This window comes from Convolutriloba macropyga, chromosome 7 (genome assembly GCF_964194025.1).
Source record: "Convolutriloba macropyga chromosome 7, txConMacr16.3, whole genome shotgun sequence".
In the NCBI taxonomy this organism is placed as follows: Eukaryota; Metazoa; Xenacoelomorpha; order Acoela; family Convolutidae; genus Convolutriloba; species Convolutriloba macropyga.
In genome coordinates this window covers 54,628,202-54,653,202 of record NC_134474.1, presented here as the reverse complement: position 1 = coordinate 54,653,202, position 25,001 = coordinate 54,628,202, and the positions used below count along the sequence as shown (strand labels likewise).

Genomic DNA, 25,001 nt, shown 5'->3' with positions numbered 1-25,001 from the left:
CATATATGTGGAGAAGAGGTTTGAAAAATTTAAATTCAGACGGTTAAAAATTACTGAAAGTTAGCAGACCAAAGACCGGGTATGGGCCAGACCGAACATGCCCATTTAAGGTATGGCCAAGCAGAAGAGATGGACGACGGGTAAGGGACGAGACCGAACAGACCCAATTCAGGTATGGGCCAGACGGAGCAATGCGACCAAAAATTTGTCCAGTCTATGAGCTCGGTCGCACCGGACCCCCCTGTCCGCGACCCAGGTCCGTCTGATCCATACCTGTCTTGGGCTTCATCCGGGGTAGTAAAATTGTGATCATATGAAACCCCAAAACAACTGATGTTACATGTTACAAGTTTAAGACCCCGAAATTTACTAAAAATGTGTCATGCCATAGATAATCTTTATTTCGCAGCTTGCAACTTTGTTTGTATGATAATGTTAGATGATCCGTTGTTTCAGGTTCGCCGTAACAAAAAGCACAGGGGATGGTTTCCAGGTTTTTTAACCACTCCAGTTTCTGGTACCAAAAGTTGCTATATAAACTGAACAATTTAGATTAAACTGTTTGTACAAAGTAAAGTTTTTCTCCAGAGCAAAATTTAAAACAAAATTGTGCGAGTTTGTCTTTTGACCCGGTGTGTTTTACGCTAATTTTGGTTCCCAGTTTTAGAGTAATACTGCAAACAGCATTTCTTGCTTTGTTTGATTAAAAAAGACTCACAATTAAAGGTGCAACAATGTTCGGAAAATGAAAGTGAGATCTTTTATTCCAAATTCAAGTACCGAATGAGACTTAAGAAAATCTCAAGTTCCGATGTGTCTGATACATAAACCTAGACTATTGCCATAAAGAAAGATGCACTGCTAAAGGCAAAACTTCAAACAATTTTGGCTAAGAAAATCTTACTTTACTTGTCTGCCGCAGCCTAAAAACTCCAATTATAAACATACCCGGCAGATTGCCGGAAAATAGCCGCCATTGATTCCCATAACTCTAGTGGGATTGAAAGAAAAGAAAATATCAATATAAATTGAATTTTGTATAAACATTTTAAGTGCGACTTTTTAAGTACTCCTGTCTCTCAGTGAGAGGCTACAGGGTCTACTATCAATATCAATAAGCATTATAGATGGTAACTAAAACTTATGAGAACAAAGTTTAAGTACCGGGCATCTAAAAATTGGCTTTATGGGTTTATCCCGTTTCTATTTGATAAAGGTGAAAACACTCTTTCGGAGATTCAATTCATTCAAACAAAACGTATTCAACTGTAAGCAACAAACGTATTAGCTTTATAACGTAAAAAGCAACAAGTTAGAGTTTAGTCGGCAAGGTTTTTTTGATGCTCTTTTACTGATTTTTTGTCTGATGTTATGGACGTCAGAATCGGTTCATAATCGATCAACAATTGTCTAAAGAACCTAAAACTTTTAAGCCGAAAACCACTTTAATCCGTACATATCGTGGTTATTTTTACTTAAAATTAGGTTATACGAAATTTTTCCGAACATTATACTTAAGTTGGGACGATTTCTATGTGCATTCTATTCAGTTAAAACCATATTCAAATACTCGATTCTGATTGGCTAATATTCTCTCGCTTATTTCTATTTAGTTACTAACATCCTCCGGCCCAGAAGAAGATGTTGGGAGAGTGGGTACTAATTTTACAATTGGGCGGACGAGCGATCCAGTAGACGTGCGTAAGACGGCGGAGCAAGCGACGCTGTCGGAACCGTAGCGGAGTTCAGTGTTCCAATTAGTAGGGTAGTAACCCCTTGGGTTGGTCTCTTCAACTACTCAGACCAAATCACCGGTCTTTAGGTATTGCTCGGCAGTTGGAACGTCGGTTCAGCGCCGGTATGTATTCTTTGATCCAAGGTGACCAAACAGCATTGGCATACGACTGTGCGCGGGCGTACCGTTTACGATGATTGAACTCGTCGACGCCAACGATTGACGAAATTGCTGTTGCTTGGTTACCAAGAAGACAAGGATTAGGTGTTATTGCGCCTAAATTGGACGGGTCGGCGCTTACGGGCGTTAACGGGCGTGAATTAAGTGCTTGTTCGACGAGACAAAAAGTAGTGTTCAAAACTTCGTCAGTGAGGCCACAAGTACCGAAGATGGTGTAAAGCATTCGCCTGAAACTACGTACCAGCCTCTCCCAGATGCCACCTTGGTGTGGTGCACTGGGCGGATTGAATCTCCACTTAATGCCTTTGGGGTCAAGTTTGACAGCGATGTTGGTGGTGTTCCACTTTTCGATATTCTCGCGTAGTTCTTTTTCCGCGCCAACAAAGTTAGTGCCATTGTCTGACCAAATATTGGCAGGTGTACCCCGATGGGAGACGAACCGCTCCACTCCCATTACACACGAACTAGCGTCCATGGACGGAACAATTTCAACATGAACGGCACGAGTAGTTAAGCATGTGATGATGAAACCCCGCCTCTTCTCGGTAGTTCTACGCACAGTAACGTGAAACGGGCTGAAGTAGTCGACCCCGGTTTCCGTGAAGAGAGGAGACTGGTATGCGAGTCTTTCTACTGGGAGTTCAGCCATGATCAGTTGAACGGTAGCAGCGCGGAATATTCGGCACATAACGCAGTTAGATTTAAAGGAACGTAGTGATGAACGCAATTTAAGGATGGCGTTTAGCCCCCAGGTAGTCAATACCTTGATGATGATGTTTAACGTGGGTGAGCCTCATGAACAACTTTACAAATGCATGTCGTGCGTCCAGAACGATAGGATGTTTTACATCAAAGTCAACTTCGACCAACCGTTTGATGCGGCCGGCCGATCGGATTAGACGATTTGGCCCAATAAAGGGAGAAAACGGACCAATACGGCTACTTCTTTTAATGAATTTGTTTTCGAGTAGAACTTTTCTCTCTGCATTAAATAATTCCCTTTGCACAAGGTACTGGAGATGACGCTCGGTTTCGTCAAGCTCCGTGGGGTCTATGATGCTACCATCGGTATTACGATAAAATTCGTGAGAAGGCAACAGGAGGAGCTCGTACGCTGTTATCGTATCAATTTTTGATAAGAACTGTATTTATCTAAAGGAATTAGTTGCGAGGGCCGTTGTTTAGTTGACTTGCTTACGGATGCGGCCAATGGCGTATTGGTTTCGTCAGTTTCTTCGTTTCCTTAGTTACAATACCAAGTTTGAGGTTTTTAACTACTTCGGTGCTTGGATCGAACGGTAATTCCTTGGTTCTTAAGAAATTTTGATCCCTCACCCAGCTACTTGATTGCAAAACCTCAGCGGAGTTACCACGAGTACCGGCATCTGCCGGATTATCGCCTGAGGCAACGTTGTTCCATTCATTAACGCTAGTGTGTTCTATAATCTCGCATACATGGTTTGCAACAAATATTGGTGCTTGCTTGTGGAGTGAAGCCACTGTAAGAGAGTTATGCTATCGGTCCACATAAAAACTTTGTTAACATGAACAGTAAGGGCTCGACAGATGTCTTGTTTCAACCGAGCGGCCAGTAAAGCAGCTTGCAGCTCTGGCTTTGGAATTGTCATCACCTTCATAGGTGATACGCGAGCTTTACCCAGGACAAATGCAAGCTCTGTTTTTGGCCCCCTAGAAGTGTTTACTTGAGCTCGGAGAACTGCAACAGCGCTGAAGACCTCTTGAGAACTGTCAGCAAACATGTCTAGTTCCAGATGTTCAAAATTTCTAGAAAAGTAGCTCCTTGGTATAGTGATTTCGGTAAGCTTGGTTAGTTCGACACTCCATTCGAGGAACTTTTCAACAGTGTCTTTTGGTAATTCTTCATCCTAGTGCTGCCCACTGACTGACACGCCAGATGTCCTTGAGTAACAACCGGGCATCAACAGTAATTGGTGCCACTAGGCCGATGAGATCAAATACCTTAGACAATAGGCTCAATATCAAGCGTTGTGTTAAAGACTTAGTTACTGTACTGGAGGTACCCCGACTCACAACTAGAGTATCATTGTTGTGATCCCATTTCAACCCAAGCACGTGCGAAGATTCTTCCTTAGACGAGGCAATTACTTTTGGTTCGGTGGACTGAGGTGACCCATTAATTTGGTCAGCCAGATTTGGTGCATTGCTTACAAACTTAGTAAGCCTGCGAACCCACACAAATGGAGAAGATGCACCAATTCCTTGGATCTATTGAGAGCCCTCTCAGGCGATTCCACTGAATCCAAGCAATCGTCCATGTAAAAGTTTTCTAGGAAGGCTTTGGTTGCATCCGGGTACTGACTAACATTGTCTCCGGCCGTGCGTTGCAATGCATAGTTAGCTTATATGGGTGAGTTTATAGCCCCGAATATGTGGTGCTTGTATTGAAACTCTACAACATTTGTTTTGGTGTCCTCCCGCCACAAAAAACACAGCGATGGTTGGTCACAGTCAGGGACACCCACTTGGAGGAACATACCCTTGATATCTGCGGACACGGCGAATTGATGTTGACGAAACCTAAGCAGTACAAGGATTAGGTTTTGGAGCAGGTCGGGGCCAGTGAGCAAAGATTTATTAAAAGAAGTACCGTGGAACTTTGCTGCACCATTTAATACCCTGCGAACTTTCCCCGGTTTGTTCGGGTTGATTACAGGATGATGTGGTAGGTATCACTCTTTATCAGACCGCTGCTCAACCTTGTGAGCATCAGGGACTGTAATTAGGTAATCTTTTTTCCAAGTCTTCACGGATGGTATTAGCATATTTTTGTTCAAAGTTGTGTCTCTCGAGAGCCACTCTTCGAGAGACTTGAGCTGTACCAGTCACAAAAAGTAGTTCTTCCGTAGCTGGATGTTGTCATCAGCCCATAACATACCGACATCGTATCTTTGGCCGTTATAAAAAGTTGTTGTTTCAAGTATTTCCTGGGAGCGATTATCCGCTGCGGATCGTGGGTCAACCTGCTTGAACGCGCCGTGAGGTGAGATTCCATGTCATGCCAAGACTTGACCTGACAGGATAATTCATAATCCTGTTCGACATTGGCTTTGAAAAACGTTGAGACTAAACTTGAACTTGACGGAATTTGACCGCTTAAAACCCAACCTATGGGCAAGCAAGCAGCGAACGGTGAGAACATTTCGTCGGCTGCAAAGTACTCTAACGGGCGGATGGCATGTAGACATCTTGTCCAAGTATCATCTCATTGTTTCCATAGCTATATCTTACAGGATCTAAGACGGCCAGATCCAGGTAAGGTTATTGCGTGGACTTAACGACAATTATGTCGGAACCTACATTTAATGTTTCCCTCACATAGGGGCGTACAGTAAATGCTTCGAAATCTTGATCCTTATGAGATGTGACAGTCAATTGAACCACTTTTGCCTCTTCCGTGCTTATAACCTTGACGGTCAGTTTTAATGCGATAGCCTGCAAACCGAGTCTAGCTGCAACACTATCGGACACCGAAGAGTTACTGCAAGCGGTATCGCATAAAACCAACGCCAAGGTATTGTTACCAGACGAATTAGTCAAGTTCAGTTCCGTGACCTGAAGGAGGCCTTTAACATCCGTCACTGATGACAAAGTGGTTGTTCTGCTTGGTTGCTGTTGACCAGTAGTTTGCCTTCTGGTACCTGTGTTCGAGTTCGTATTATTGATGTTCTTATTTGTTGAGGGTTTAGCTGGAAAAACCTTTTCAGTTCCGTGAAGTATGGTAATATGGGAGCTGTTGCAACCACCTTTTCTACATTTACGGGGACTTTTGCACTGCCTGAACATATGTTTATCACGCAAACACAAGAAACAGATCTTGGCATAAGGCACGACCATGGCTCTATGTGTGGGGGTCTTTTCCTTAATGACGCTGGCTGCCTTTGCATACAATGCAACTAAAGATTGGTGTTGACAAAAAACTCTGTTGCTGCTTAAGATTACTCTTGTTTTGCGTATTTGCAGCAGATGCATTCGAAGCAACTTCTGTTCTTGTTAATGAGTTGTCAGTATCCTCAGTCCTCGCTTTAGATGCGGTATTCTTCATTAAATTGTGCGCTTCGGCCTTCTTTTTTAATCATTCCTTAAAGTCCAGAAGATTAGGTTTCACCAAAAGCTTTTTGACGGTGAAGAGTGACCATGACCCTTTCATATTGGGTGGAAGCTTCTATACGGCGGTGTTGAGAAGCGCAGCACTCTGTAAATCCGAATCGTATGAGAGCGATTTAAAGACCCCGACAAGACTTGAAAAGCACCCTGAATAGTTAATGATGTTGCAGCTATTGTGCATCTTCAATGGTAGAAAGCTGCTGAGTCTGTCCAAATGGTCGCTTACGACCGCCTGTGGTTGGCCAAATTTACGTTCTCAGGTCTTCAGTGCGTCTTTGTACATTGCGCCGCAGTAAGGGAACTCAGCTATATCTGTTTTAGCTTTGCCAGTTACGAGGGTCTTAAGGTATGTTAATTTCATATCATCAGTTAGGGACTGAGAGTCAATTGCGCTTTTTAATTGACCACACCATTTCGTGCCACTGTAGGGGATCCCCTTTGTATTGGGACACCTACCAGTCGGGTAGCGGGTCATTGGTCGTGTAGTTAAGGCGTCAGTTAATGCCATAATCAAGCTTGCATTTTCAGATGCTGGCACTGGAGGCGTGGGATGCGGTGGGCCATCCCAACAGAACGGTCCAAGTCTTCACGGATGGTATTAACATATTTTCGTTCAAAGTTGTGTCTCTCGAGAGCCGCTTTTCGAGTGACTTGAGCTGTACCAGTCACGAAAAGTAGTTATTCGGGAGCTGGATGTTGTCATCAGCCCATAACATACCGACATCGTATCTTTGGCCATTATAAAAAGTTGTTGTTTCAAGTATTTCCTGCGAGCGATTATCCGCTGCGGATCGTGGGTCAACCTGCTTGAGCGCGCCGTGAGGTGAGATTCCATGTCATGCCAAGACTTAACCTGACAAGATAATTCATAATCCTGTTCGACATTGGCTTTGAAAAACGTTGAGACTAAATTTGAACTTGAACTTGAGTCATTCGCGCTTTTAAATTGACCATACCATTTCGTGCCACTGTAGGGGATCCCCTTTGTATTGGGACAACTACCAGTCGGGTAGCGGGTCATTCGTCTTGTAGTTAAGGCGTCAGTTACTGCCTTAATCAAGCTTGCATTTTCAGATGCTGGCACTGGAGGCGTGGGATGCGGTGGGCCATCCCTACAGAACGGTGCAGGTGCTGTATGACAGTACATGAGAGGAAAAAATGGTGTGACAAAAAACAGATCGATGTTAGTTGCCGTACTGAATGGGTTTACTTGGTTGCTACAGGTTGCTGCGTGGTTGCTATTAGCATTTTGAGGTGCAGTCGATTCTGAGATGGTGTGGCTAATGGTGGGCTTAGCAGTGCTTGGTGGTAGTATCGGTTGAAAGTTGTTGAGAACGGTTGCATCAATTGACAAGAGTTTACATTTGCGGGTTTTTTCAGAGGGAAACGCCACAAGTTTAGATCAGGTTACGGTTAAAGTAAGGCTGGTTGCGTTTGGACACGGTAATGGAAGGATTTGAGGGGAACACACGGGGTTTTGCGGTGGTTTATTAAAGGTGGGTACTTGCGGTGCCATAATGAGTGGGATTATGGGAATTTGGGAGTTAAATAGATGCTGCGGCGCGATTACGGGCGGCGGGTTCACGTTCCGGTTTGGAGATGAAGAGAAGTTAATCGGGAGATGGGTATTAGCGAATTGAGTTGCGTTATGGAAGTTAAATTGAGGCAAACTCTGTTGTTGTGGAACATGAGGGTTCGAGAGCCTTAATTGACCAGGCATACTGGAGTTTTTCGGACCCAAGAGTGCAGCGAATTGGTCCGTGAACTGATTTACTTGCGCGTTTGTTAACTGATCAGGTACAAAAATGTTTGACTTTGTTGTTGCCAGCACAGGAGTCGGTGGCCGGGGGCTTTGCATAGGTAGCAGAAGTGATGGGGGTGCGAAATTTTGCACGGCGGTCTGACCTTGGTTCTCTGGATTCTCATCACCACAACCTGATTGACTATTTAGCCTGGTCCACCCCTTGGCCATTGCCTTATTGGTGCATTTGAGCGTAATGGAGGTATTCTCCATACAGAACCTACTGCTGAGCAATAGAAATGGCAACTCTTGGCATTGTTTACTGAAATAGCATTTCAAGATGATTTAAGTTACCGGCAACATTACTTGTGTTTTCTGGAGGATTACTAGGAGCAGTATCTTGAACAAGAGGGTCAGCAGTTGCTTACCAGGACCCAGGACGTGAAAAGTTTAAACAAACTTGCGGCAGTCAATGAATTATCTGGTGGAAACGAATTTACCCGATCCTGACAAGTCTCTGACTTCTATCTGATCCCCTATCTTTAAGCAAATATAATTCATTTGAGTGGTGACTAAACAACGATTATCCATTAATTCGGCCTCGTCTAATTTAGCAGCGGCAACACGCTGGCGGTGGTCTTCCTCTAAATCTTGAAGTGCCATCTGCTCTATTTGTATTTCAAGCTCCTTTTTTCTCATAGCAATTTCGTGTTTTTGCATAGCAAGGCGCATGGCAGCGTGCTCCTGTTTTTCAGCTTCTTCGCGTTTTAGTTTTGCCATGAGAAAGTCATGTTTACGCTGGCTAGACACTGATGATTTTGTTCGGCGTGAACTTCTCTTAGAATGCCTTTGTGGATTAACGCCCTGGCATACGGTGTCTTGGTCAGCAGCTGAGTTAATACAGCTTCTAGCCGCAAGCAGGAATTTATCATTGTTCTAAGTTAAATCATCCAACCATTGCTCAAGGACAGGGTAAATTGAATCTGGGTTCTCGGGTTTACTGGCCAAGTTGAATAGTTCTTCGTTCTTCTGCGCTATTTTACTGAAAACATCTTTCAACTTAGAAACCAAGCGTTCAACTTTAACCCTCTTGTTTTGACGATCTATGGCGTCTGTGATGTCCTTATGGATGTTACGTAACTCAGATTCTAGATTAGATCTTGCATTGAAGAGCTTTTTCAATTTCTCTTGCAGTTCAGCCATGATCATGAAATGGCTAATTTCTCAATGCAATGAAAATAACTTCCAAAAGAACGCGTGGAGTGTGGGTTATACCGAACCCAAAAGACGACGACTTGGTAATCAAGACACCGAAGAGCAGAAAAGAAGTAACCGAATAACTATTTACTTGGCGAAAGTAAGTAACAAAAGTTAGAGAGCCTCTAACGTGCTTTTAAGAAACGTGAGACTAAACAGAAAGACAGGCAACCGACGAAAGAGGGCCCGCTGGACGAAGCACTACGTATCTGGACACGAAATGGTCGAGGCGGCAAGGACGGGCGAAGGGCGCACGACGAAACAGGAGACGGAACACAACGGGCGTGAACGCGGGTAGGAAACGGGCAACGCAACGTACGGAAGAGAAACGCTGAACGAGCAACGCACGACGAAACGGGAAACGGAACGGGCGGAGCGGAAACGTTGGGCAACGAGTGGACGACGCGGTGCAAAAACGGACCGTTAGAACGGACGTGTTGAGCCAATAGCGCGCAACGAAGCGGAAAGACGGAAAGGAACAAGCGAGAGAGAATATTAAGCAATGAGCGGGAAGGTCGGTAAGTACTATGCTAGCAGACCAGAGCAACAAACTCAAGAAGGAGGAGAGATGCTACTGCAAGACAAACTAGCATAAGTCATTATGTTGCTTAACCTACAAATGACAAACTATGTTACGGCAAAGCAGTAGTATATTAAATAGATGAGAAGAGCAAGAAACTTACTAGATGTAACTCCAGAATAAACTTAAGTTACACACAAGCAATGTTCAAACCTAAACAACCGATCAGCATACCAACAATCTTAAACAAACTACAGCAAAATTTAATCAATATGCAGCGGTTTTGTAGTCTGTGAAGGCTGAAGAAGTGAAGAAAACATCTAGCCGTAACTCCAGAATAAACTTAAGTCACATCCTGGAAGGCAAAAGCCCAAACCAACTAACAATCATACAATTACACGAAAACATAAAGCAGCAAAAATCAAAATAATACAACAGAGGTGCTAGTAAATTAGTAAGTTGGAAAAGTCCAGGAAACACCTAGCCGTAACTCTTAAGTCACACGCTTGAACAAAGTAAGTTGGAAAAGTCCAAGAACCACCTAGCCTTAACTCTTAAGTCACACCGAAAAAAAAAATAAGTCACACCCTAGAAAGCAACAAGAACAAAACAACGAACCAGCATACTAGCTTAATCAACAAAATGCAACAAAAACACAACATACTTCATCATATATGACAACATACTAAAGCGAAATCCGGAAAAGTGGATGGAGAAAAAGAAAAGCAAGGCTTTGGGAGAGCGATGTTATTGTATAAAAAAACGGAAAATGGACAATTGACGAGTGAATGGACAAAAAGGACGCGTACGAAACGTTACATCAACATGCGACAAGAAAAAATACTGGGAATTCGATAATTTTTTCCTAAGGCCAGAGGTTGTGAGTTTTTCATATTTTTTCTGTGTGTATTGAGTTTCAATCAATTGACGAGCCTTCTGGTTGAAAAACCATAATTTGACGAATTTGCCAAAATTTTATGCTTTTGTCCAATTTTTTGAAGTTTTGGTCATTTTTTTCTGCAAATTCTTGATTACGGAACGGTAATCCAGTAACTAGACGGTTTTCAGCCCGAATATATGGTTTATCAATATTCGGTATTGATTTTCTAAAGTTTTTTTGGAATTCCATTAAAATTGACCAGAAGTTTTCAAAATTGGACAATTTAGCATAATTTTTTTTCTATTTTCTATATATCAGAGGTAATTTTTGATATACGAACCGACCTGATCACGTTTTTTATAAATTACGATTATGTAAGTCTATCTCACCAAACATTCGTGTTCTTTTATTTGTTAGACCCGAACGGAAAAAATCAGGGTTGGGTTTTGCCGTCTAAGTTAACTCAGTATCAATTTAAGACTTGCAAAATTAGAAAAAACTCACGTCAGTCTTACAATTTAGTTCCTTTTTATACATATCACGGTAAAATTTGAGTCACAGTGGTGTTCTTTGGGGTAACCACAATTGCTGAAATTATCGTAACGGGTTCCTTTTTTTGCGATTCTTTTCCTCGTCTTGCTAATTTAAGCCTCCACATACTACATCCCATTCTGAATTATGCTGAGCGCGTGGTGGTATTTGACCTCAATTAAAGTTTTTCTGACATGTGACTCGTTGCCAAACACAAACGGGGTGTGGTTAAAGCCGCTGTCCACTTGAATGAATGCATTTCTAATTTCACATCGGTTTCAATGCTCCCAACCAGTAACAATCTCCATATGCAATCTTTCTTCTGCCACACCAACATCTGATCTATTTGTGTCAGGTGCACTAATCCAGATGGTCAACCCGCAATGCCCTGGGGCTTAGCCATCCAGTCTGAGTACTGTGTATTTTGCATCTGCATTGTAATCAGCTTTCAAGCAAAACCTATTTAGTAACTTTACCACAACAATTATGCCATGGATTTCCCCTGAAATTGTGCTCGTAAGCCAGGAGCGGCATCATGATACAGGTGAAGACACTCTTTTGAAGATTCAGTTCATACAAACAAAACGTATTCAACTGTAAGCAACGAACGTATTAGTTTTATAACGTAAAAAGCAACAAGTGAGAGTTTAGGCGGCCAAGTTTTTTGATGCTCTTTTACTGTTTTTTTTCTGATGTTAGGAACGTCAGAATTGGTTCATAATCGATTAACAACTGTCTAAAGAACCTAAAAATTTAAAGCCGAAAACCACTTTAATCCGTATATGTCGTGGTTATTTTTACTTAAAATTAGGTTATACGAAATTTTTCCGAACATTATACGTAAGTTCGGACGATTTCTAAGTGCATTTTATTCAGTTAAATCCGTATTCAAATACTCGATTCTGAAATATTCTCTTGCTTACATCTATTTAGTTACTAACACTATTTCTGACTTTGATTTTTTTATACTGACTCTCTTCTTTTTGAATTGCTTTGCTGAGCAGCTGCTGTTTAAAAGGACTTTGAGCAGAATGACAGAAGAGTGAAACTAGCCTAGAGAAGTCAAAAAGATTTCACACAAAATGTCGATAAAGCGGCAAAATGGGTAAAGCGAAAAAAAGTTCGACGAAGTAAAAAAAACATAGCAGGACAAGTCCTGACGTACAATTCAAAGAATTTTCATTGACTAAACAGAAAACTAGACCTAAAACGGACTATGAATGGATTGGGAAAGCTATTTAGAAAAAACCGATCGAAAAAAATTGAAAAAAAAACAATTAAAATCAAAGTGATATTGCCGCATGTGAACAAAAAACCACTAGCGAGAAAGCGAATTTTTTGTCAAACACCGCTTTCTCACTCTACTTTAAAATTAGAGCGGAAGAATTTCACGCCGCAACACCACTCGCTTTTTTGCTCCACTTTCTGTTGCGGCGTGACAAAAATCACTGCTCCAATTTGACTATAAAAATCATGAAAATGTCTGAACAGATCTTAAAAAAAGACAGCGCCCCAATACAGTTCTTTGAATTGTAAAAAAAATAGGAGCGCTATAATAGCTGGCTGAGAAGATGAGGGCGGCTATTAAAAACTCCCCTTACTTCACTAAATTCTCTTAATGCTACTTAATCGATAAAGGAGACAATTAAAACAGTTTATGCCCAAACGATTACGAGGATCGAGAGCTCTGTTTGCAAGATGGACCCTCCAAAAACAGCTCTTCAATTTTTTTCAAGTAATTTTTCAAATCAGTTTGCTCAACTTTACTTGAAATGTTTGAACAATCGTATATCAGTCTCTTGCAGACTAAGAATGCATCTCTAAATTAAGGGAAAATATTCACTTTCGATCAATCAGGAAAAAAGCTTTCAGAATGAACCCATAGACGTTGGTGGAGCAATTCAACCATCATTGGCTTGTAATGGCTAGTGCAGCGAGGAAGCAGAATTTGTTACAGTTCTAGGCCAACTTAAGCATCCCGTTAGCCCTGAGCTTTCAAGCAACTGGATATTGCTGTAACGCAAACTCGTCATTGTCATTCGACGGAAATTAATTTGCAATGTGCATTCCATTCATAACAACAAATAGGTGGACAAGTATCAACTTCATCAACTTCTAAAAGAAGCACATATAGAAAAACTGCCAATCTTCATGATTCACTTTTTATATCAATGATAGGGATTACTGTAAAAAGCGATCGGGAAAAATAATTAGCTTTGGACTTAAATTCACGATAAATCTATTCATAAAAAATGCCTACACATTTTTAGATTCAATATCTAAACAAAAAAACTATTTTAACCATGCATTCCAAAATGCAGCTGAATTCTCAGCAATCGATCTCAAAGATGCAAGCATTGAACAGTTTTTGCTTACAGATAGTAGAACGCATTGTAACCCCAAAATCGTTAAACAAGATTTGACGGGCTCGTATCGTTTTCAGATGGTTATTTACGTAATCCCAGATGTGTCGGCTGAGCTTCATAAATCTATTGATTCCACTTCTATCGGCCTGAAAAACTTTTGTTTCCTGGATGAAAAATTGATTGTGAGCAGGGGGACCATAAAAAGACTATATAAAAATTTCCCTGGAAGTCCTTCGCATAAACCTACCGAAATTTTGAGAAATCAGAACCAAAAAGCTTACTCTTAAATTAGATTGTTTCAAATTAGTTGTTAGTGCTGAGATTGCTGACTTAAAAAATCCTCAAGAACAATTTAAACAGCCGATTTAGAATAGCATTACAATCAAAATCTAATGCTCCGATCAATCAGATCTCTATTAATTCGTGCACGCTTGTCAAAATGATTAGTAACTAATAGTTGTACTTCAATATCATACATGAAGCGAAACTGAATATCAAACTCGAACTCCCTTATCTATCGCCAAATCATCAATGCCAACCATTCTGAAATTGCAGAACCGTTCTCTAGTTTGACAAATTAGTCTCAAATAAAGTATGAGATACAAAAATTGGTCTGCCAGTTTCACCGAACTTTGTGACAATTATACCAAATCCGAAAGCGCTGGGCACTATAGTATGTATCCGATCCTCAAATTCATTGATATGAGAGACTTGTAAACAACGTGACTAGCCACAGTTATAGCTTGGACACCACCAAAAATATTTGAATCTCATTAATTTCGTCTTATTCAGTTGAACTACAAGGCGTATTTAAAGACAATTTTTGAGCATTGTAATACTTGTGGCTTTGGGGTTTTTGTAAATCAACTTTCTGCAAGATTGTAGAACGCATTGTGACTCTAAAATCGTTAAACGAGATTTGACGGGCTCGTATCGTTTTCAGATGTCTTTTTACGTAATCCCAGATGTGTCGGCTGAGTTTCATAAATCAATTACTTCCACTTCTATCGGCCTGAAAAAACGTTTTGTTTCCTGGATGAAAAATTGATTGTAAGCAGGGGGACCAGAAAAATACTATATAAAAATTTCCCTGGGAGTCCTCGAATTTCAGATTCAGATAAATTTCGCATAAACCTACCGAAATTTTGAGAAATCAGAACCAAAAAGTTTACTCTTAAATTAGCTTGTTTCAAATTAGTTGTTAGTGCTGAGATTGCTGACTTAAAAAATCCTCAAGAACAATTTAAACAGCCGATTTAGAATAGCATTACAAGCAAAATTTAATGCTCCGTTCAATCAGATCTCTATTAATTTGTGCACGCTCGTCAAAATGATTATTTACTAATAGTTGTTTTTCAATATCATACATGAAGTGAAACTGAATATCAAACTCGAACTACCTTATCTATCGCCAAGTCATCAATGCCAACCATTCTGAAGTTTGCAGAACCGTTCTCTAGTTTCACAAATTAGTCTCAATTAAAGTATGAGATACAAAAACTGGTCTGCCAGTTTCACCAAACTTTGTGACAATTATACCAACTCAGAGAGCGCAGGGCACCATATTAGGTATCCGATCCTCAAAATCATTTATATGAGAGACTTGTTGATAAAGGGACTAGCCACAGTTATAGCTTGGACACCACCAAAAATATTTGAATCTCATTAGTTTTGTCTTACTCAGTTGAACTACAGTGCGTATTCAAACACAATTCTTGAGCATTATAATATTTGTGGCTTTGGCGGTTTTGTATATCAACTTTGCGCGTGATTGGTTAATTGTCAAATTTGATCTCAGAACTTACAATTCTATATTTTTTGGCCATGGATTAATATTTTGTATAAAACTCAAAAACCAGGCCTAAAGTAGTTTAGCTAATGTTGTTATATTTGCAGCAAAACCAGGCATAAAATAGTGTAGCCAGTGTTGTTATTTCTGCAGCAAGAAGTGGGCCCACCCAACGTCCATAAGCACGTATTTAGTCATTAGCTGACTAGCATTCACGGTCTAGGAGATGATCAAGGGAAACATGTGATTTTTGATATCTTTAATAATTGAAATTTGAATTATTTGTTCAATTTGAGTGAGGCAATTCTTTCTTCAGCAAAGCTGAACGGTTAGTTAGTAAAAATACCCCTTGCCCTAAAATAACCTTATCTAATCACCTTCACATTACGATAGAAATTCCTTTCACTTTGCCCTAACCAAGTCAGAAATTTACATTAAAATTAGGGTAAGTTAGGGTAAACCATTAAGGAGTTGATTAATTCTCTACTGAGTGGTTCTAAGTTTGTCTTTATTATTCAACAATAACAAATAGTTTTACGGAAACAGTACTGGTGCTAGATGGTATTAGGTTGAAACATTTTGAAAACTTTTGGCTGAAGATTTTTTCATCTTCAACTTTTGAAGATTATGAGACATGCTTTGATTTTTTTTTATTTTTTCTATACTTTCGAGCAATTTGTCGAACTAGAGCAATTCTTACACAATTTTAGTATACCTTCCACTCTCAAATTGAATATTTTCTTTCAGTATATTGCAGGCGCAACTGATCTCTTTCTTCATACTGATGAAGATGAGTAAAAATGGAGAGGAATTCAAAATTGATTAAATTTTTCCGATTGATTTTTATCCCCTGCACTAAATTTTTGCTCGGCTTTATAATTGGACTCAGTTCGATATTAAAAAATTTCCATTTTTAAGCTTTAGGTCTATGAGGACTATTCTTTTGTTCACGTGTCTCCAGTATTTATATGAAAAAAACTTATTCAGAAAAAAAATTTCCGGCTAGTGTTGTATCTCAGTTCTTCGATCGAAAAATTTTTAATAGTTGAATATGAAAAGCGAGAAGCAACAATTAGGCGGACTATTTAGCGAAAAAATAATTTACGTAATGCAAAAATTATCTAATCTTCAGTGGTTCACCTCATGAAACAGGGGCACGACTAATTTGAATAGAAGTTAGTAACATACCCGGCAGATTGCCGGAAAATAGTCGTTGATTCCCATAACTCTATTGGGACTGAAAGAAAAGAAAATATCAACAAAAATTGATTTTTTTATAAAAACATTTATAAGTGCGATTTATTTTGATGTCATTTCGTAATTGAACATACTCCTGTCTCTCAATGAGACGCTACAAGGTCTAGTTTCAATACCAATAAGCCTATTATCGCGCTTCGATAATATTTTTTCAAACATCAATTTCTCGCTCTCTCAGAAACAGCGGTATGAGCAAACCCCACTCTCTTTTCGCTCCGCTCTTAACTTTTGTTCAGCACCAAAATCATTCCAAATTCTTTCACGCGTCTCATTTTCAGCTTCAAAAATCACTCCAATAAAATTGATTTAAAAAACATAGCCGGAAGGATTCCGGAAACGACTCGAAGTGAAAATCCATTTAAACGCCATCCAACTACTCATCAAACAAAACGAACTCTCACTAATTTATGATTATCTTGAAACAAAGTCATGAAACAAAAAAGTAAAAACAATAAAATCAAATCTGTTAAAATATGATAAAAAAATCTGATCAATTTTTGTTATAAATTGAGATCTCGAAAAAAACTATCTCTGCCAAAATAACTTCATCAAATCAACTAGTACTTACAAAAACCACTTATGTGATTTTCGAAAAAAAAATACTGTAGGCTAAATTTTGAAAAAAAAGCTCTTAAAAATAAATTTCACCGAAAAACTGGAAAAAGTTACTATTTTTTATTAAATATTTCAAAAAACATATAAATCCAAGGAAAAATTCCCTTCAGCCAATAGTGTATCCAGATATTCGCAAAACAATAGGCAAGTAATAATAGGCAAGTAAACTTAGCTAAAAACAGAAAAAAAAACGATAAACTGCAAAAAATTAAGAAAAATAGTTCCAATTTTCGCCATTTTTTGTCATAGTTCTCAACACAAAATGATTCTTACCCACAAAACTGTAACCAATTGTTATCATAAAATTGCTAAAGTAGAAGGGGTTTCTTCAATACCCATTTGAGCCAGTAAAACAAAATAAATGTCAAAAAAAATGCAAAAATTAGCCCGAAAATCAGCAAAATACATTAAAAACCACCGAATTATCATAAAATTCATATGAATTTCCAGAAACCTTCAAACCACTACCGAAACCAGCCTAACATTAAAACAAAAAACATAGCAAAACCTCTTAACGAAAACAAATGAAAAAAAAACTGCTTTAAAATGCCGCACGTGAACAAAAAAATTTTCTCTTCGCTCGCTTAGAGAAAATTTTTTCACACATCAATTTCTCGCTCTCTCAAAAACAGCGGTATGAACAAAAACCACTCTCTTTTCGCTCCGCTCTTCACTTTTGTTCAGCACCAAAATTACTCCAAATTTTTTCACGCGTTTCATTTCCCGCTTCAAAAGTCACTCCAATAAAATTGATTTAAAAAAAAGGACTTCTCCAATACTCCTCTTCGAGTCGTAATAAAAAGGACTTCTCCAATACTCCTCCTCGAGTCATAAAAATAGGAGCGCTATAGTAGCCGGCTGAGAAGATGAGGGCGGCTATTAATAAGTTATATCTTCACATTTTTATTCGATTTTTGACGTATTGTGGAAATGTGAATAACCGTCCTTGTTCAAATCATGAACAATATGCCAGTCTCCGAATGTTTTAACGGTCAAATTGGTAGGGAAAGCCGACCGCGGACATTTAAGGGTAACTTTGAAACCATAAAATTACAAGATGGTAGAATGGATTGACAAAGTTTATTTATATTTCTGAAAATCAAGAAAGGACGATTGAAAGTGGTCGAACTTATATGTCACTTACGGTCATTTGTATGTTCTTCACTTTGGAGTCCTTCGTTAACTGAGCAATGTCACCCACTGCTAAACCAATCTGCAAACCACAAAGAAAAACAAAATACAGCCATTCGACAGTGAAAAGCAAAAATAAAATAATGAAAAAGAAACTTTTAAGTTAAATCAAACATCACCCCAAATTTAACTTTGTAACCAGCAACTGACTGTCCCCCCGCATTATCGCCAATTTTCATTTGTTCTTACCATGAGGTTGACGAATAGGATGCATATGAATACGATGAATGCGACCACAAACATGAGGTCGAACCAGGTGAGCCTTCCTGCCTTGAAGTTCCTGATGAATGTCGTCGTCATGTCTATCTCACCCAACATCATACTGGCTGTCTTGCTCAGGGCTGCTGGGAAACTCGAAAAGCTGTAGCTCCTCTGAACACACCCAAGGTAATGTTCGCTCAAACGGCTATAGAATTAGATTTTTTTAAAAATCTTAAAGAATCATGATAACATGATATAACATGATATAAATGGACTTTATTTTAAACGGGTGGAAGGTTTTACAGAGCTGGTAGGAATATTAGTCCAGATCTAGTTATCCAGAAGTCCCTCCCCAGAATGGTTTTTTGGATTAAAACCAGAGTGCTTCCAACAATTAAAAATATGGTTCCCCAACGATTGGACTCTGTTAGCCAGCATGAAAGGTACGACTTTCAAATGCGAGCCAACTAACGGTCACTGACCAGTTCGATGATGTCAGTGTTCTCCAGTCCCCCGAAGAAGACGAGGAATGCGATGGCGAATCCGAAGAGGAGGAAGAAGAAGAGAAAGATGAGTCTGCTTGTTGTCTTCAATATCTCATTGTACATCACTATGTAGATTCCGAAACTCGAGAACCTTTAAAAATAGATAAAATAGTGGTAGAAATCCTCTAGTCAAATAAGGTGACAGTTGATTTGTAAGATTTTATGAAGACTCAGACATAACTCAGTGAAAAACCGTGACCACCCTTATCCCTGATATTTTTTGGAAACGTAAATTTTAAATGCAATATTGACGTATCTCTAAATGCGTTATCTCATATCTCATCAAATCTAACGTTTTCCTGATCGTTTACCTATAAATCTGAGCTCTTTTTTCTTTTGGTGAAACAACACAAAACTGTTCGTTCACAAGTGCAGCTCACAACTATTCATGATCACACCCTAATGTTTTTTAATCAGACGTTTTTGGCTCGAATATTTTAAGCGGTCTATTTTTTTGAAAATCTCAAAGCAGTTATAATAAATACTTTAATTTAATAAAATGGGTAAACGAAAAGTAAAAGGAACATTTGTTTTAAGAGATGTTCAAAATTATTTAAATTAGCACCAATAATCATAAAACTGTGCTTAATTTCCAGTTTGTTATATAATTGTTTCGCTAATTCTACCTGCATGGGAGGTAACAAGACAAATTTGGATTGGAGTTCATATAAAAAATCAAGGTTCTTTAACACTTGTCAATTTTTAGTTATTGTCAATCCTTGGCTCATTCACGTAGACTTTGGTTTGTTTGATTTCTGTCATTATGGCACTTGGTTTTGCTCTCTGAGCTTGTTTTTGTTTGCGCATTTCGTGGACTGTGTGTATCTTCTGGACTCATCATATATAATTTTGCACGAGGACTCTGTCCGGCGTTGTCACTTTCCATTTATGTGTACCTTCTCATTAACTGACGTTTCTTCAGCTTTCAATTGTTTTTGAATAGGTTAGCTGGCCTTGAAGTCGCTGATAAAGTCGAGACATAAGCTTAATCTTACAGTGACTTTAGCGTAAAAACGTGACACGTTTAGAAGGAAATTGGGCACTGCAAAGATTCATTGCCCTACTTCCTCACATGCCCGCCCAGGCTTAGGTACAGACTTATGAAAAGACAATGCTCGACCAAAATGTACTACGAAAAGACCGTACTCGATTAATTTGAGCTATGAAAAGACTTTACCTCGACTTTAAGACACACTGGACTTTAGCTCGACCGAAAAGTTTACGAAAGACTTAAGCTCGACTCAAAAGTTTTTAGAAGATTTAGAAGCTCGATCCAAAATTAGGGCTGGATTTTAGCTCGACCTAATAATTGTATCCCGAGTCGAGTTCATTGACAAATGACCAGACAAGCCACACAGCTTCCAGACAACCGAAACAACCAAATTTCTTTGTCCAGACCAACCAGTCTAATGACCAGACAACGCAGACAACCCAGACAACCCAGCCAATCCATTCGACGAGTCATTATGTCCAGACAACCCAGACAATCCTGTCAGCTCAGTCCACAAGTCATCCCCGGGGCTTACCACCCAGAGTAGTTCAGTACTGAACCTGAGTATCTCCATATTATCTTGTAAAACCAGTACTGAAACAACTTATTTACATTCAAAAAGTTGGTCATTATGCCCAGAAAAAACCAGAACAGCTATTCAGACTGTTCAGAATAATTTCAGTGTAAAATTAGTAGTGTAAAAATTTCGAAAATGTTGAAACATGCTGAGCATGTCGGAAAACCATGCAAAATGCATGCAAAATGCATGCATTTTGCTGTAACGACACGTTATCAGTTAAAACAGCTACATACATACTATATACTGTGTGCATACTGCTACTTTCACTGATACTGGATATTTCGGGATCCGTCTGTGGCGCGTTTGGGGTGCGTTCAGGGTGAGTTCGGGGAGCGTTCGGGGTGCGTTCGCATGATCATTTAACCAGAGCAGATATATTGTCGACCTTCCGGGTCACTTAACAGGTGTACTCACGATGTCCCGGGTCACATTACAGGTGTATTTACGATGTCCCGCGTCACTTTACAGGTGTATTTACGAAGTCTTGGGTCACTTTACAGGTGTATTCACGACATCCCGCGTCACTTTACAGGTGTATTTACGATGTCCCGGGTCACTTTACAGGTGTATTTACGATGTCCCGGGTCACTTTACAGGTGTATTTACGATGTCTCGGGTCACTTTACAGGTGTCTTTACGATATCTCGGGTCACTTTACAGGTGTATTTACGATGCCCAGGGTCACTTTACAGGTGTGTTCACGATATCCCGGGCCACTTTACAGGTGTATTTACGATGTCCCGGGTCACTTTACAGGTGTATTTACGATGTCTCGGGTCACTTTACAGGTGTCTTTACGATATCCCGGGTCACTTTACAGGTGTATTTACGATGCCCCGGGTCACCTTACAGGTGTATTTACAATGTCTCGGGTCACTTTACAGGTGTCTTTACGATGTCTCGGGTCACTTTACAGGTGTCTTTACGATATCCCGGGTCACTTTACAGGTGTATTTACGATGCCCCGGGTCACCTTACAGGTGTATTTACAATGTCTCGGGTTACTTTACAGGTGTCTTTACGATGTCTTGGGTCACTTTACAGGTGTATTCACGATGTCCCGGGCCACTTTACAGGTGTTATTACTATGTCCCGCGTCACTTTACAGGTGTATTTACGAAGTCTCGTGTCACTTCACAGGTGTATTCACGATATCCCTGGTCACTTTACAGGTGTGTTCACGATATCCCGGGTCACTTTACAGGTGTATTTACGATGCCCAGGGTCACTTTACAGGTGTGTTTACGATGTATCGGGTCTTTTTACAGGTGTCTTTACGATGTTTTGGGTCACTTTACAGGTGTATTCACGATATTCCGGGTCACCTTACAGGTGTATTTACAATGTCTCAGGTCACTTTACAGGTGTCTTTACAATGTCTTAGGTCACTTTACAGGTGTATTCACGATAACCCGGGTCACTTTACAGGTGTATTTACGATGCCTCGGGTCACTTTACCAGTGTATTTACGATGTCTTTGGTCACTTTACAGGTGTCTTTACGATATCCCGGGTCACTTTACAGGTGTATTTACGAAGTCTCGGGTCACTTTACAGGTGTACTCACGATATCCCGGGTCACTTTACAGGTGTGTTCACGATATCAGTATGATATCAGTGTTCTCCAGTTCCCCGAAGAAGACAAGGAATATGATGGCGAGTCCGAAAAGCAGGAAGAAGAAGAGAAAGATGAGTCTGCTTGTTGTCTTCAATATCTCATTGTACATCACTATGTAGATCCCAAAACTCGCGAATCTTTAAAAAAGATAAAATAATGGCAGCAATCTTCTAGTCAAATAAGGTGACAATTGATTTGTAAGATTTTATGAAGACTCAGACATAATTCAGTGAAAAACCGTGACCACCCTTATCCCTGATATTTTTTGGAAAGGTAAATTTTGAGTGCAAAATTGACGTATCTCTAAATGCGTTATCTCATATCTCATCAAATCTAACGTTTTCCTGATCGTTTACCTATAAATCTGAGCTCTTTTTTCTTTTGGTGAAACAACACAAAACTGTTCGTTCACAAGTGCAGCTCATAACTATTCATGATCACACCCTACTGTTTTTTAATCAGACCTATCAGAGCCATAAAGACTTATGGTGCGACTTCTGCTTGTTGAAAATTGTTGGCACGTTCGTCACTTAATTAAGTTCACATAAAGCAAATTGTGCGGGCTGAATCAAATTGTGCGCACGTTTTTAACTCGAATATATTAATCGGTCTATTTTTCTGGAAAATCTCAAAGCACTTTTAATAGATACATTAATCAGATACACAAGAAAATGGGTAAACGAAAAGTAAGAACATTTGTATTGAGAGATCTTCAAAATTGTTTAAATTAGCACCAATAATCATAAAACTGTGCTTAATTTCCAGTTTTTTATATAATTGTTTCGCTAATTCTACCTGCATGGGAGGCTACCAGACAAATTTGGATTGAAGTTCATATAAAATACCAAGGATTTTGAAAGAGAATTTTTTAACACTTGTCAATTTTTATTTATTGTCAATCCTTGGCTCATTCACGTAGACTTTGATTTGTTTGATTTCTGTCATTATGGCACTTGGTTTTGCTCTCTGAGCTTGTTTTTGTTTGCGCACTTTGTGGACTGTGTGTATCTTCTGGACTCATCATATATAATTTTGCACGAGGACTCTGTCCGGCGTTGTCACTTTCCATTTATGTGTACCTTCTCATTAACTGACGTTTCTTCAGCTTTCAACTGTTTTTGAATAGGTTACGTGGCCCTGAAGTCGCTGATAAAGTCTAGACATAAGCTTAATATTAAAGTGACTTTAGCTTAAAAACATGACATGATTAGAAGGAAATTGGGCACTGCAAAGATTCATTGCCCTACTTTTCACTATCCTCACATGCCCGCCCAGGCTTGAGTACAGACCTATGAAAAGACAATGCTCGACAAAAATGTACTACGAAAAGACCGTACTTGACTAGTTTGAGCTATGAAAAGACTTTACCTCGACTTTAAGACACGCTGGACTTTAGCTCGACAGAGATTTTTAACAAAAAATTTAGCTCGACCGAAAATCTTACGAAAGACTTAAGCTTGACTCAAAAGTTTTTAGAAGATTTTAGCTCGACCCAAAAGTTTACGAAAGACTTAAGCTCGACTCAAAAGTTTTTAGAAGATTTACAAGCTCGATCCAAAATTAGGGCTGGATTTTAGCTTGACCTAATAATGGTATCCCGAGTCGAGGTCATTGACACTTGACCAGACAAGCCAGACAGCTTCCAGACAACCAAGACAACCAAATTTCTATGTCCAGCCCAATCAGTCTAATGACCGGACAAACCAGACAACGCAGACAACCCAGCCAATCCATTCAACGAGTCATTATGTCCAAACAACCCAGACAATCCTGTCAGCTCAGTCCACAAGTCATCCCCGGGGCTTACCACCCAGAGTAGTTCAGTACACAACCTGAGTGTCTCCATATTATCTTGCAAAACCAGTATTGAAACAATTTATTTACATTCAAAAAGTTGGTCATTATGCCCAGAAAAAACCAGAACAGCTATTCAGACTGTTCAGAATAATTTCAGTGTAAAATTAGTTGTGTAAAATTTTCGAAAATGTTGAAACATGCTGAGCATGTCGGAAAACCATGCAAAATGCATGCAAAATGCATGCATTTTGCTGTAACGACACGTTATCAGTTAAAACAGCTACATACATACTATATACTGTGTGCATACTGCTACTTTCACTGATACTGGATATTTCGGGATCCGTCTGTGGCGCGTTTGGGGTGCGTTCAGGGTGAGTTCGGGGAGCGTTCGGGGTGCGTTCGCATGATCGTTTAACCAGAGCAGGTATATTCTCGACCTCCCGGGTCACTTAACAGGTGTACTCACGATGTCCCGGGTCACTTTACAGGTGTATTTACGATGTCCCGCGTCATTTTACAGGTGTATTTACGAAGTCTCGGGTCACTTTACAGGTGTATTCACGATATCCCGCGTCAATTTACAGGTGTGTTCACGATATACCGGGTCACTTTACAGATGTATTTACGATGTTCCGGGTCACTTTACAGCTGTATTTACGATGTCTCGGGTCACTTTACAGGTGTCTTTACGATGTCTTGGGTCACTTTACAGGTGTATTCACGATATCCCGGGTCACTTTACAGGTGTATTTACGATGTCTTGGGCCACTTTAAAAAACGTCATAATCAATTAAATTTCTTGAATGATTAAACAAAGTAATGATCGCTTTCATCTAACCTGAGGTTTGGTTAGTCAAACAGTGCTTTGACGGAGCTGTGAACAAATGACGAGTGAAATGAACGCACTGCAAGGTGCTCTAAACTTGCCGCTTAACTTGAACACACGCTTGTCTGAGAAATGCATTTTAAATAACAACTAGCAGGACCGCATTTTAAACAACAACTAGCGGGACCGCAAAACTTTGGAAGAAAATCATTTAACAGAATAGGAGGTTTACG

The 25,001-nt window shown here is 39.7% G+C and overlaps 1 protein-coding gene across 1 annotated transcript in view; it reads right to left on the bottom strand.

Annotated features, from left to right (window-relative positions):
- Positions 1–25,001, bottom strand: part of LOC142343071 (transient receptor potential cation channel subfamily A member 1-like) — a 117,247-nt gene that overhangs the window by 7,278 nt on the left and 84,968 nt on the right. The window contains exons 20-22 of the mRNA XM_075394759.1: positions 18,892–19,045; positions 18,398–18,580; positions 18,162–18,230 (exon numbers count right to left, since the gene is read on the bottom strand). Of these exons, the coding sequence (XP_075250874.1) occupies positions 18,162–18,230; positions 18,398–18,580; positions 18,892–19,045 (406 nt within the window). The remainder of the gene's footprint in view (positions 1–18,161; positions 18,231–18,397; positions 18,581–18,891; positions 19,046–25,001) is intronic.